Genomic DNA, 14,953 nt, shown 5'->3' on the forward strand with positions numbered 1-14,953 from the left:
ATCCACAAATTGTGAGCTCGCTGTTTCCCAGCAAGTTCAAGGATTCCCACTCAGAACGCGTCTGTTCAGAGCGCGTCCCCTCTCCTCACTGAGGTCACCACTAAGAGCGGTATCCACAGGATTTCAACACCCCCTTCTTGGGAGACCTACCAATGCTGCCCATTCCTCCCTAGGAATGCGGTATCCCTAGGATTTTGCACACTTCAACTTATTTACAACACTTATTTACATTTGCATGCACAGTTTTTGAAACCTGGAACCCAGTTCTCTATTTTATCCAATTAATCATTCAGTTGAGTTCGGGACTGGTGAGGCTCTTTGAGTTATCACTGCCCAGGTCAAACTTACAACAGACTACACAAAACACCTTTTAAGCAAAATCGCTTACCTAAATGTTTTGGCGCCAGTGATTTTGTATAGTCTGTGTCAGCAAACCTGCAGCGGTGCTCTCTTGGCCCCTTTTCGAGCCCCACGTTGAGCACCAAAATTGTGTTGCGGAATATTGAGGACTCTTCTCCCTTTCTGTAAGAAAACTCTCGAAGTCAGGAGTTCCAGGTGTCAAAGGTTAGACTTTATTGAGCAAAACAACAAAGCCGAGATGCCAGCTGTATCGTCTGATCCTCTCATTCAAAGCTTACTTGTTTATACACTTCTGTTATCACATATTACCTCATAAGCACACCCCTCCTGTAATCTTAACCAATAAGCGTGCTTCTCCATTCTCCTTGTTCACCACTATTATTTCACAGACTCTCTGACTTATATTTAATGGTGGAATTCTGGCAGTTAGTCTATTTTTAAAAATAACCTTATTTCATAATTTATTATGAAAGTATACAATAACTTTGACTATTGGCTGTGGTAATCTTCAACTATTGTCTGTGCCATTCAGTGCTTTGAAGAGTACTCTCTCCCTAGTACTTTTCTGTCATGGCTGAGTGCCTAGGTTTCTCTCAGCAAAGTCACGAAGACCTTACAGTCTCATCCTTATTTTCCTGGATTAAAATAATGCTCAAACCATTCTATATAAGCACTTTTTCTATGTTTGATATATAAAAATATACTATACCCGTCACAAAGCTCTGGAAGCATTATGTGTGTGCATTCCTTTATTCTTATGATTTTGCCATGCAGATCTCTGAGATATTTTTCAAATGTGCCAATAAACCTGCTCTTCTGGACATTTCAAGTTTGTATTCGATTATTTGTGTTGAGAATTTTCACCTAGGCGATGACATAATAAGTTTTCGCCATCCACTTGTCTCACCACCTGTAGATTATTAGTAATTAAATCTCTGCTTCTATATTCCTGTGACTGCTGCGTCTTTGCTGATGGTGATTTTCCTCCCCTGACTTTTCGTGAGGTGGCTTTTGGAGTTGTTGTGTTTTAAATCAACAGCTTCTTTTATGGGATGTTTGACCACATGCTGCTGGAACACAATATGGAAAATGAGAATGTGAGCTGGAAGTGTTTTAATGGGCACACCATCCTGGTAGCATATATCCAAAAGCAACCCACATTATTATACGATTATTAAGATCTAACCATTTGCTTTGCCAACTCTATGCAGGCTTTGGATTTTCACCTGTATTTCATATTGTCGAGCTTCGATTGTGATGAAGTTCCAATGTAAATAAGTCTGCACGACTTTACTTTTGTTAAACATGAAAGAAATGATAACATTACTTACAACAAGATTAACATTACCAGTTGTACACATATCACAACAAAAGGACTGGCATTGCCTATATTGCAATATTTAAGAGATGCAGAATTCTCAGTGCTTCCCTCATTTAACAAACCAAGGTCAACCAGACAGCCAGACGATGATTGAACACGAAGCATGTACCATTTCCTCAAGCAGCCCTGCATCTTCCTTTAACTCGACACGGTGCCATGGATGAAGCTGACGCGTCGCTCCAAAGAGTTCATTGATTTGGGCAACTCTAACACGAGTCATCCCTTTAAACACAGTATTGAATACAGAGCGAGAGGTGTCGTAATGGTCAAAGACGTCTATGTAGCACATGTTTACATGGGCCAACAAATTAAAAAAGCACAATTTCAATAGCAGCATCGATATTCCCGGTGGTTAATGTCATCAAAAAACCAGAAAGAACTCCCGTTGTCACACTTCACAAGGAATGCCATATGAAACATAGTAACCTGAGGAATATTCATTTAATTGTGGGATCTCGCATATTTGTAAACTCTCAAACATTATATACAGTATATTTCTTTCCTGAATTAAAATTTGCCAAAAAAAAGAGAATTTTGTTTTTTTCTTTTTAGAGAGAAAAAAACATTTGAGAGAAAAACAAAATAGTAGAACATAGGCTCAGGAAGGCACAGACACCTAAAAAAAAAAATTCACCTAGTGAATGTTTTTTTTTTTTTCACAGTGCGGTTCAGGGCTTCCGTATGAAGGGGCTTGTAGGTGACAATGAGTGTCTTGAATTGTATGCGGTATTCAATAGGTAGACAGAAAAAAGTGTCTTAACAACATTACTAACATGGACATCAAACAGCAGTGTGGGATCAAAAATCATGCCAAGGTTACGCACAGTTTTAGACGGCTTAATTTGGACACCATCCAGGTCCATAGTGTGGAAATCCTGTCTCAAGATGTGAGATTTTGAACCAATCAGTAATAATTCTGTCTTCTCAGCATTAAACTTTAGATAGATTGCTGCCAACCAGTGCTTCAAGTCATGGATGCAGGCAGATAAAGAAGAGGAAGGAAAAGCAGGTGTTGTACGAGAGCTAATGTAGATAATATGTTTCAGCTGGCAACAAATCTTTTAACCCTAACTGATGCAGTGTGTTGCTTCTCATTTCTTATACAACCATGTCGGAAGACGTATCCCGTGGTCGTGGAAAAGATGTTACTGTGTTTTAGAAGGGACGAATTATTAGCCTGCATCAAGCAAAGAAAACAACTAAGGAGATTGCTGAAATCACTGGAATTGGATTAAGGTGGTCAGATGAGTCCAGATTTATCCTATTCCAAAGCGATGGGAGCGTCAGTGTAAGAAGGGCAGTGCATGAAGCGATGCACCGCCATGCATAGTGCCCATTGTACAAGTCTCTGGAGGCAGTGTTATGATCTGGGGTTGCTTCAATTGGTCAGGACTTGACTCAGCAACGTTATGCGGCAATAAAATTACATCAGCTGACTACCTGAATGTACTGAATGACCAGGTTATCCCATCAATGGGTTTTTTCTTCCCTGACGGCACGGGCAGATTCCAGGACACCAACGCCAAGATTCATCTGGCTCAAATTGTGAAAGAGTGGTTCAGGGAGCATGAGGAATCATTTTCACACATGAATTGGCCAACACAGAGTCCTGACCTTTACCCCATTGAAAGTCTTTGGGATGTGCTGGAGAAGACTTTACAGAGTGGTTTGATTCTCTCGTCATCAATACAAGATCTCGGCCAAAAATGAATGCAACTCTGGATGGAAATAAATGTTGTGTCGTTGCATAAGGTTGTCGAAACAATGCCACAACGAATGCGCACCATTATCAAAGCTAAAGGCGGTCCAACGAAATATTTGAGTATGCAACTTTTTTTTTTTTTGGCCAGGCAGTGTATAGATACAGTATATATACTACCAGTCAAAAGTTTTGAAACACTCATTCTTTATTATGATTTTTTTCCTTCACATTTTAGAATAATAGTAAAGCCATCAAAACTATGGAATAACATAAATGGAACTATGGGAATTATGTTGTGACTAAAAAAATCCAAAATAAATCAAAACTGTGTTATATTTTAGCATCTTCAAAGTACTCACCCATTGCCTAGAATTTGCAGAAATGTACTCTTGACATTTTCTCAACCAAATTCTTGAGGTATCACCCTGGGATGCTTTTTAAACAGTATTGAAGGAGTTCCCATCTATGTTGGGCACTTATTAGCTGCTTTTCTTTATTATTCTTTATTATATTTCTTTTTCCCAAATTATTTTGTCCCTACTGAGTGATAACTTAATATAGGCTACATTTTCAACCCATTCTGTCGTATTTATTTATTTTAATATGTAGACATATCCCATATCTTAGTAACAGAGTTACAAAAATTGCCAAACTTAAATAAAATTAATACAAAATACAATGGTTCATTTAATATTTGGTTTCAAATAACATTTTGTGAAAGTACGGCACCTTTCACCTTGTTGAAAAAGGGCAAAAATGTCATTTTCAAGAATTTTAAGATAATTTTGTACCGTTTGTTCCAGTAATTGCATTGTATTAACAACATATGGTGTTTCTGTTAATATCTGCTGTGTCTCAGGCACTGAAGTCTAAGCAGGTGAACCTCTATATAGCTGGGATGGGGGATCCTCAGGCAGACTACCAGCTGGACGTAGATGTCTCCGGTCTTATCTTCTCCCATCACCCTCTATTCAGTCGTGAGCATGTGCTGGGAGCCCGTCTTGCCCAGCTGTATGACCAGCACCTGACCAGACAACACAAGAACCTCACACGACTCCTGACTGAAAAGGTAACACTGAGGAGTGACCTCAAAACCAAGTTTTTTTTTTTTTTCTCAACTTACTGTTCTTGAAACTCATTCTGAACATTTGTTTGTGTAGCTCAACGGCTTGAGGAACACGATTCGTAATATGTTGGAGCTGCACAAAGGAGAAGCTCTGAGTCAGGTGACCCAGCAAAGGATAGCCGAGTACAAACAGGAAGTGAGGTAAGCAGTTATGACTCAAATACATATAACCTCCATTGAGATGTTTTGGTATGTTTTAGTTTTTTAGGACTAAATATTATGAAATATTTGTGGTTGCTGGTTTGGGATAAGGTCATGTACAGATGACAGATGTGATTGTAGATCAGTATTTAGTATTTAGATTTCAGTATTACAGAACCAAAGGTCCATTACATTTAAACTGATGTCTTGTTCCTGTATTGTCAGACACACTCGTCAGCTGCGTGATGTGGAGCAGGAGAAGGACAGAGTTCTCCTCAAAAACATCATCAGAGTCTGGAAAGATCTCAAAACCCTGAGAGACTTCCAAAGATTTGCCAACACACCTTACAAACTCTTCATCAGACGGTACGGCTTCATTCATATATGTTTGTGTGAGTATTTGGGCTTCATTTAATTAGACGAGCATCTGTCCCTCTGCAGGGAGATGGTGGAGAGAGAGCAGGACGAGCAGGAGTTTGAGAATGAGATCATGGTGGAGGTCTCAGAACTGCAGGCAGAGACAGAAGAAGACTACCAGAGGAAGATGAGTGAATACAAAAGGCTACACGAGGAATGGAAGTCCTGGAAGAGAAGACAGGTATTGCAGGCATAAAAATCGAATGATGAGTTTGCTGTTTGTAGATAAGTGGTCTTGTTTACACCTGGTTTTACGATCCGCCTTGGATGATTCGATCACAAGTAGTTAGTTGAGACAGAATGCTTTTTACACCTGTTAGTAACATGCATTTTAAATGCGTCTCCTGTGCTCATTTGTATTAGGATTTTGAGGGGAGGGTCATGTCTTCATGATTGCTATGTCAGTATATTGCTGCATGTTGATGAAGTGTTGATTAAAAAAAAGGCACAGAAAATCCAGCACAAAAACTCTTGCAGATCCCCACAACATCTAGTGGAAAGCCTTCCCAGAAGAATTAAAGGGATAGTTCACCCAAAACGGAAAATACTCCATTTATTCACCCTGATGACTTTTTTTCTTCTACTGAACACAAGTGAAGATTTTTAGAAGAATATCTCAACTCTGCAGGTCCATACAACATTTTTAAAGTTTCAAAAAGCACATAAATGCAGCGTAAAAGTAATCCATAAGACTCCTGTGGTTAAATCTATATCTTCAGAAGCGATATGATAGGTGTGGGTGAGAAAAAGATCAATATTTAAGTTCATTTTTACTTTACATTCTCCTCACTGCCCAGTAGAATAAGAAGAATGTGAAAGGGAAAGTGGAGATTTATAGTTTTTCAGAAGACCTACGATCAAGAATTGTTGCTTTGCATAAAGCTGGAAAGGGTTACAAAGTAATCACGAAGAGCTTAGATATTCAACTGTCCACAGAAAGACAAATTGTCTATAAATGAAGATGATTTAGTACTGTGGTTACTCTCCCTAGAAGTGGCCGTCCAGCCAAGATGACTCAGAGGGCACACCGCAGAATGCTCAATGAGGTAAAAAAAAAAGAACCCTACAGTGACAGTTAAAGGCTTGAAGGAATCATTGGAACTGGTTAACATCTCTGTTCATGAGTCTAATATACGGAAACATTAAACAGGCACGAAGGAAGCTGTTACTTTCCAACAAAAACATTGCTGCGCATCTGAAGTTTGCCAAAGACCACCTTGACACTACAGCACTACTGGGAAACGTTTTGTGGACTGATGAAACTAAGGTTGAATTGTTTGGGAAGAACATGCAGCACTACGTGTGGCGTAAAAAGAGCACCGCATGCCAACATGAAAACATCATCCCAACGGTGAAGTACTGTGGAGGGATCATTATTTGGGGCTGCTTTGCTGCTTCGGGTTCAGGACCACGAGAGAAAAATTTATTTACAAGTTTGTCAAGATATCCTACAGGATAATATCAGGGTTAGGGTTATAATTGAAGCACACAGGTGCCAGCTCTTTGACGGTCCAAAAGTCATATTTAGGCAGCATAAAAGTAATCCATACGACTCCAGCCGATCAGTTAATGTATTCTGAAGTGAATCAATAGGTTTATGTAAGAAACATGTTGATAATTAAAAAAAATTTAACTTTAAATTGGCACTTTCATCCATGGCTCTGTTGCTGTTTGAAATGGCTGACCTCTCGTGGGATGTTCGTTCTTCTGTTGTAAATAACCACCGCTTCCGAATTCTCATGTGAAATTGCCGATGCGCTTACGTCACGCTTCGTGTCAGCTGTTGGCAGGAAGCGCTTTTTACAAGTTAATAATGTTTAATTATCCATTTATTTTTTACATAAACGTATCGATTTGCTTCAAGAGACATTCACTGATCGACTGGAGTCGTGTGGATTACATTTATGCTGCCTAAATATGACTTTTGGACTGTCAAAGTGCTGGCACCCGTGTACTATTATAAGGACCTGACAGAGCTCTACCTTCTTCCAAAAATCTTCATTTATGTTCTGCTGAAGAAAGACAGTCATACACATCTGGAATGGCATCAGGGTAAGTCAGTAATGGGACAATTGTTATTTTTGGGTGAACTATTCCTTTAAGCACACTGTATTTGTCTATACGTGTGGCAGAAAACTAATTCCAAAAGGTTCCTCAGCTTTTTCTTGCAACTGTACTTTCTGCACTACCAATGATGTTCGGAGCTTTACGTAAGTTGAACTTTGTTCTAATGCTAATGGTTTCTGTCACTCGTGGCGCCACAAATCGGCAACTCTCAGTATCGTCACTATGATTGCCTCTTTAGAAGTGTTATGACAGCTGTCTCGAAAACTATTTATGTAAAGTTTTATTCTATGGTTTGAACCCTGATCAAAAGACCAGCCGAACCCAGCCTAATGTGGCTTGCTGGTATTTGGATGTTCTCCCAGCCTGGCTTGTTGGATGATTAGCATACAAATGCCCAAAACCCCTTTAAGCCCATCAAATTTGACCTGCCTGACCAGTGGAAACCAACTTGGAGGCCAGTTAAGACCAACAAAACTAGTTTAAGCTTTCCAGCATGAAAATCAGATAGACAGATAGTAGACTTTAACATGTCTCTGATTCTTTTAGAAAGCCTTGAAGAAAAAACAGAAAAAGAAAAGACAACAGGAAGAGGAAGATGAGGATGAGGATAGCGAGGACAAGCTCGGTGAGGAGCCAGAAAAGCCCGACCCTCCAGAGAAACCAGACACGACTGTCCTTGAGGAGCAAGTGTGGGAGAAAGCTGCGAGGATCCGTAGGAAACCAGGGGAACCAGTTCTGATTCCAGAACTTACTGTCTCAGGGCCTGTCACCCCCAGTGAACAGTGTCCACGGTAAAAAAAACTCTCTCACACTGATACACATAGCTCAGACCTTCAATTAAGTTCAGGTAGACTAAAGTTCAGGTAGAAGTAATTTAGTGCTGTTTTAAAGCTACATCTTGGAGTGAAAGGATCTGATTCACAGTGATTTTACTTACAGTAACACATAGCATATCTACTCAAAAGTTTAAAAAAAGTTACATTAATATTTTGGGTTCAATACAAGTTAAGTTCAGTCGATAGCATTTGATGCATAATGTTGATTACCACAAAAAATCAATTTTGACTCATCCCTCCTCTTCTTTAAAAAAAAGCAAAAGTCTTGGTTACAGTGAGAAACTTAAAACAACTGCTTCAAAAAGACGTAAACAATATGTGTACTAACATGATTTTAGTGTGATAAAATTGCTTGCTAACCTTCTCTGTGCAAAGTCTTTGTTGCCGTGATGATGTAATGCTGTAAACCTTAAAACAAAGATTTAAACAACTTTACAGCTCAATCGTGTTATAACAGAATTAATTTATGTAATATATTAAGGTATGCAAATGCTATTGATTAAGCTTAAAGGGATAGTTCACCCAAAAATGAAATTTCTCTCATCGACTCACCCTCATGCCATCCCAGATGTGTGACTTTCTTTCTGCTGCTGAACACAAACAAAGATTTTTAGAAGAATATTTCAGCTCTGTAGGTCCATACAATACAAGTTAATGGTGACCAGAAATTTGAAGCTCCAAAAAGCACATAAAGGCAGCATAAAAGTAATCCTTAAGACTCCAGTGGTAAAATTAATATCTTCAGAAGACATATGATAGGTAAAGTAAAATAAATTAAGTCCTTTTTTACTCTAAATTTTTCTCCCTGCCCAGCAGGTGGCGATATGCACACAGCATATTATTTTTATAAAAAATAAAATAAAAAATAAAATGCAAAGTGGACATTTATAATAAAAGTTTCTAAGCCACACCAATAATATCGCATCTGATTAAACCACTGGAGTCATGTGGAGTACTTTTATGCTGCCTTTATATGCTTTTTGGAGCTTCAAAGTTCTGGCCACAATTCACTTGCATTGTATGGACCTACAGAGCTGAAATATTCTTCTAAATATCTTCATTGTGTTAAGCAGAAGAAAGAAAGTCATACACATCTGGGATGGCATGAGGGTGAGTAAATGATGAGAGAATTTTCATTTTTGGGTGAACTATCACTTTAACTTGTATTAAACACTGAATATTCCTTTAAATGTGTAGTGGTGTTTTCTAAAGCAAACATCACTATTAAACCTAGGTGTGAAACTCATCCCGCACCATCTGTGCTACAGACAAATGATTCCTCAAATTGTGTGACTTATTGAGGAGAAGTGTGCTTTTACTTTCCTAACCGATCAGACATACGATTTTCACCTAGCTGATGATAAAATGAGCAAAATATCCTATGGAATTACATTGAAGGAGAAACCAGAGAAACATACAATGGCAAGAAAAAGTTTGTGAACCCTTTGGAATTACCTGTATTTATGTATAAAGTTGTCTTAAAATCTGGTTTGATCTTCATCTAATTTACAATAATGAATAAACACAAACTGTTTTTACTAATAAAATACAAGTTATTGTATTGTTTTTGTACACATCATTCAAACATTCACAGTGTAGGTTGGAAAAAGTATGTGAACACCTAGGCTAATGATGTCAACAAAAGGTAATTAGAGTCAAGAGTTTGCAAACCTGGCATCCAATTAATGAAACAATATTGGAGGTGTGGGTTACAGCTACTTTTACTTATAAAAAGCACATTTTGAGTTTGCTATTCACAAGAAGCATCTGCTGACGATGACCATGCCACGCAAAAAAGAGATCTTAGAAGACACGATCAATAATTGTTGCTTTACATAAAGCTGGAAAGGTTTACAAAGTTATATCGAAGAGCTTAGATATTCATCTGTCCACAGAAAGACAAATTGTCTATAAATGGAGATGATTTAGTACTGTGGCTACTCTCCCTAGAAGTGGCCGTCCAGGCAAGATGACTCAAAGGGCACACCACAGAATGTGCAATGTGGTAAAAAAGAACCCTAGAGTGACAGCTAAAGACTTGAAGGAATCATTGAACTGGTTAACATCTCTGTTCATGAGTCTGCTATACGGAAACATTAAACAGGCATGATGTCCATGGCAGGACACCACGAAGGAAGCCACTGCTTTCCAACATCCAAATCCATGAGGACAGAATATTGTAGATACTTGGGGGTGGGTCAGTTTTGACCTAGCAAACACCGAGAACACCCTAGCAATCGCATAACCACCCATAACATATTCTCAAAAAATGCAAATATCTCGATTTTATTTGTTTTTGTCTTGTCTAGTGGTGAATTTGCTCGTAGAGAGGATGTGGCCAAATGTGCGCTCTTCATCAAGGTGCTGTACAATGAAAAAGAAGTTTCCAGAACAGACAGTCGAACCCTCAACATGGATTTCAGAGTTCACTTTGGTCAGATCTTTAACCTGAAGATAGTCAACTGGCCTGAGAGCATCAAACTGCAGGTATGGTGTCATGTGTGTGCACCATTGATTGTGTTGCTAGTGTTGACCACAGGTAGTAGATTCGTTTATAGGCCTTATTTAACTATTTCTGTATTTTATTTTGGATGTTCTGCATGTTTTCTCACAGGTATTTGAAAGCATCGGCTCCTCTTCCTCCCAACTGGCTGAGGTGTGTGTCCCGGTTCCAGAATCATCTGTCCTGACAGGCAGCGCGCTGTCGGAGGAGATAGAGTTTAGCAGCAACCAGCGAGTTACGTTCAACCATGAGGGAGTTGGCAGTGGTAAACACATTCATACACAGATACACACACACAGGCTGCATTTCTATATATTGTTTTGGGCAGCATTGCATAAAGGGGATGTTTGTGTCTTGTTTCTGTGGTAGGTGTGCCGTTCTCTTTTGAAGCTGACGGCACTAACATGCAGACTCTACTGACATCAGGAAAGCTCTCCTGCTGCGTGTCCTGGGCTGTAGGGAAAGATGACGTCCCCCTCGCTCCCCCGACCAGTCAGCCTACGGGGGGCATGTACAGGTCAGAGATCCAGCTCACTGCTAATCACATTTTTTAATCACATTTTAGCTTTTTAGTGGCATCAAAATGGTAAATATGATGTCATCAATAGAACTGCAATGTCTGATACCATTGTGAATCTGCCATATCTTTATACTGCTGAAATAATACGAGTAGTATGTATAGTAAGTAGTATGTTATTCCGAAGCACGTCACGTTGTTCTTTGATAAGCTAAACGCTAAATGCCGTTTAATTGGCTGTCAATAAAATCTCCTCTGTTTAGTCAATGACACGTGGCAGCCACCAAAATATGATCGTTTATTTTGTGCGTTGTTGCCGCTAGCATTTGTGCACGACAATTGCACAAAGATTGTCACAGTTACCATGTGCCGTGTACAACAGCCTTATTACAGATGATGTGATGTGATGTGTTCTCTCTTCAGTGGTCTCAGACAAATGGATGCTATAGCATGTATTGGGGTGTCTGGTCTGATCGACATGAAGAAATTGGGGAAGTGGGCGTCTGAGTCTCGCCTCGACCCCAATGACCCCAACAATGCTTCCATCATGCAACTCCTCTCAGTACATATTCTTGAATTCTCTTTAGCGTTCTTAACCAAACATGTGACATATTATACGTCTTAGTGTCTTTTGGCCTTAATACCTCTCTCTTCTGTCTCTGGAGGTGGTGGGTGGTGGAGAGGTGGCGGTTCCTGAGTATTTCCGTCTGGAGCAGCTTCAAGAGGAGTTTAATTTCCTGTCTGATGAGGAGCTGCAGCGTTCCCGCCGTTTCCGTCTGCTAATGCTGAGGAGTCAGGAGGTGGCAGAGTTCCGTCACTTTAAATGCATCCCGTCCATGGAGCAGGAGATATCCGAAAAAGTGTTTCAGGTGAGATCACTCATAGTTAGATATGCAGTCAGCATTATAACAGACTGTGCATGCTGAAATTTCCTTTGAGACTAGTGTTTATAAATTTCGCAATTCTTTTGTCAAATGAGATCATCTCTGCCTTTGATTTTACTCAGAGAGGAATTCAGTTTGTCTTTATTTCAGTTTTTGGCAGAATATTAGTACAGTAATCAGGGCTAGCAGCAATCACTGGAGTCCATGCAGATGGTAACAAAGAAGAAAACAACTACTATTGCCAAACTTGAAAGATTAGAATCTGTGGATTCAATTGTTTTTAACCCTAAAAAAAAGGAACCGAATCATTTCCGTTATCGGCCCTTGAACGTGTATTCTTGTGGATAGGACACTGTGCTAAAATACTCTTGACAATGTTTCCTGCACTAGCATTCAACAGCTGTGCAACACCGCTACTGAATCAGCAGCACTAAACATACATCATGACCAGTGTAGTCCGGTTACCATTCCTGAGCGAATGACTCTTATGAGCTGGTTCATTGAATCAGTTGTGCGAAACATGCAGCACTACTTGCGAAACATGCAGCACTACCAGTGTAGTCTGATTCCCAAACAAATTACTCTTATGAGGTTGTTCTTTTGAATCAGCAGTGTGAAAAATACAGCACTATCAGTGTACTACACCGGTCCAATTCCCAAACAAATGACTCTTATGAGCCGATTCTTTTGAATCAGTTGTGCAAAACATGCAGTGTGACCAGTGTAGTCCAATTCCCAGACGAATGACTCTAATGAGCCAGTTCATTTGTATCAGCAGTGTGAAACATATGATGCTACTGCTAGAATGACTCTTATCAGCCGTTTCTTTTGAATCTACAGCGCAAAACAAATAGCATGACAATTGTAGTCTGATTTCCAAACGAATGACTCTTATGAGCCGGTTCTTTTGAATCAGTTGTGCAAAACATGCAGTGTGACCAGTGTAACCCGATTCCCGAACGAATGACTCTAATGAGCCAGTTCATTTGTATCAGCAGTGTGAAACATATGATGCTACTGCTAGAAACGAATGACTCTTATCAGCCGGTTCTTTATAGTGAATGAAAACCTTACTGAAACCGCAAGTAATTGATTTCGTCATGTCCGTTTAAATGAACCAAGAACCGTTACTGTGTTATAAGTACTTGGCTTGTGAGACTTCACAGAGTAATTACTGGATGGTTGTTGATATGACAGTTAGTACATAAAGATACTCATTATGAGTTTTTTTTTGTGTGTGTGTGTGCATTGCAATCCTTGCAGATAACTGAGCGTGTATGAAATGAATTAAATAAACTGAGGGTCTTTGTGTCCGTGTGTTCTATGTGTCCATGTGTTTAAGGATTATGAGACGAGGTTAAAGGAGGGAGAGATCGTGGATACAAAAGAGCACATTGATGCACATCGAGCCCTTGTGTCCAAATATCTTCAGAGAGTGAGTGACCATGTTAATATCTCTGTTATGAAATTGATTGAATGTTCTCATTGTATGCTCATTTTATCTCGTTTTATCCATCCATCCAATCCATCCATCCATCCATCCATCCATCCATCCATCCATTCTGGTTGTTCCTCAGGTTACCACAGGATGCTACAAATACATTCTTCTTTTTCACATAGAATAAAACACATTTTTTGTGGCAGGTTACATACATTGAAATCTGGACATATTGTTAATTTCGTGTAGTATTTATTTCTAATCGATTGGTATTTTGGTCATTCTGTGAGGAAGTGCAGCTCTGTCTCAATCGCTCCCAGGTTGCATTGGGAGCACATCCTGTCCTTGCGGGCAGCCATGTCTGTCTGCAGCGGCCCGTCTCTATATCCAGACTGTGTTCACTGAGTCTGTACATCGTCAGTGCTTTTCTTGACTTTCTGTCAGTCACCGTGGTCAGATAGTTTGCCAAGGTGTACTCTCGATTTAGTCCCAAATAACATTCCAATTTTTATTGCTGCTACAATGGGTGATGTATTTTTCCTTTTTTTGGTGTGTGTATAATTTGGTTAGGCCGAATGTTTGTGAGTGTGCGGTTGTCCTGAGACTGGCTGATCTCCAGAGATCAGAACAAGCTGGCTGAGGGGAGTCTTCATTAAGCTCAGCTCTTGGTACTTTAGGGCTTTATAATGGTATGTGTTGTGGTCACTTGGTTTTAGGTGCTTCCAGAATTTTATGGCTCTTTTTTTTGAATGTTCAAAAAGAGAGGGTACTGGCCTAGTTCTGCTCTGTGTCCATTATTTTGAGCTTTTCTTTGGACATAAGTGATTATTTTACAAAATTCATAAAACAGTATTAGTGTAGATGCCATTCAATTTATTGCAGAGTTATAGATTATGATAAATGTTTCTGGTTCCGGCAGACCTAACTAATGCAGCCTAATTGTGAGTTGATAGATAAATTATGTGTATGCCTGAATGAATAGATGAGTCTTTAGTCAAGACTTAAACTGAGTGAATGTGTCTGTGTCCCGAACATTGTTCCATAGTTTAGGAGTCAAATAGCCAAAATCCCTTTTGTGGATTTTGATGTTCTAGGAACTATTTACAGGCCATTTTTGCAATCATAATTAAAGTGATGGAATATAGCGTGGTAGAAGGTCACTTAAGTACTGTGGAGCTAGACCATTCAAAGCTTTGTACATTGTGACAGGTAGCCAATGGAACGACAATAAAATGGGGCTAATAGGATCATATTTCTTGGTTCTAGTCAGCACTCTGGCTGCTGCATTTTGAACCAGTTGAAGTTTATTTATTGAACTTGCTGGACATCCTCCCAGTAATGCATTACAATAATCTAATCTTGAGGTCATGAATGCATGAATTAGTTTTTCAGCATCAGCAACTGAGAGCATGTGTAGTAACTTTTGGTCCAATAATTAGTACCTCTGTTTGGTTGGAATTGAGTTGAAGGAAATTTCTGGCCATCCAATCTTTGATTTCATTGATACACTCTGCTAATTTGGAGAATTGTGAAATTCCTCGTTTACACAGACAAAGTGGTAGCAGTCTGCTAAATAGAACC

The 14,953-nt window shown here is 39.4% G+C and overlaps 1 protein-coding gene across 1 annotated transcript in view; it reads left to right on the forward strand.

The window, feature by feature from the left end:
- Nucleotides 1-14,953, forward strand: part of LOC127420258 (coiled-coil and C2 domain-containing protein 2A-like) — a 78,675-nt gene that overhangs the window by 31,393 nt on the left and 32,329 nt on the right. The window contains exons 14-24 of the mRNA XM_051662339.1: nucleotides 4,303-4,512; nucleotides 4,604-4,710; nucleotides 4,936-5,076; nucleotides 5,152-5,308; nucleotides 7,741-7,985; nucleotides 10,340-10,517; nucleotides 10,645-10,798; nucleotides 10,903-11,050; nucleotides 11,474-11,612; nucleotides 11,716-11,919; nucleotides 13,277-13,369. Of these exons, the coding sequence (XP_051518299.1) occupies nucleotides 4,303-4,512; nucleotides 4,604-4,710; nucleotides 4,936-5,076; nucleotides 5,152-5,308; nucleotides 7,741-7,985; nucleotides 10,340-10,517; nucleotides 10,645-10,798; nucleotides 10,903-11,050; nucleotides 11,474-11,612; nucleotides 11,716-11,919; nucleotides 13,277-13,369 (1,776 nt within the window). The remainder of the gene's footprint in view (nucleotides 1-4,302; nucleotides 4,513-4,603; nucleotides 4,711-4,935; nucleotides 5,077-5,151; nucleotides 5,309-7,740; nucleotides 7,986-10,339; nucleotides 10,518-10,644; nucleotides 10,799-10,902; nucleotides 11,051-11,473; nucleotides 11,613-11,715; nucleotides 11,920-13,276; nucleotides 13,370-14,953) is intronic.

Source organism: Myxocyprinus asiaticus, chromosome 29 (assembly GCF_019703515.2).
Source record: "Myxocyprinus asiaticus isolate MX2 ecotype Aquarium Trade chromosome 29, UBuf_Myxa_2, whole genome shotgun sequence".
In the NCBI taxonomy this organism is placed as follows: Eukaryota; Metazoa; Chordata; class Actinopteri; order Cypriniformes; family Catostomidae; genus Myxocyprinus; species Myxocyprinus asiaticus.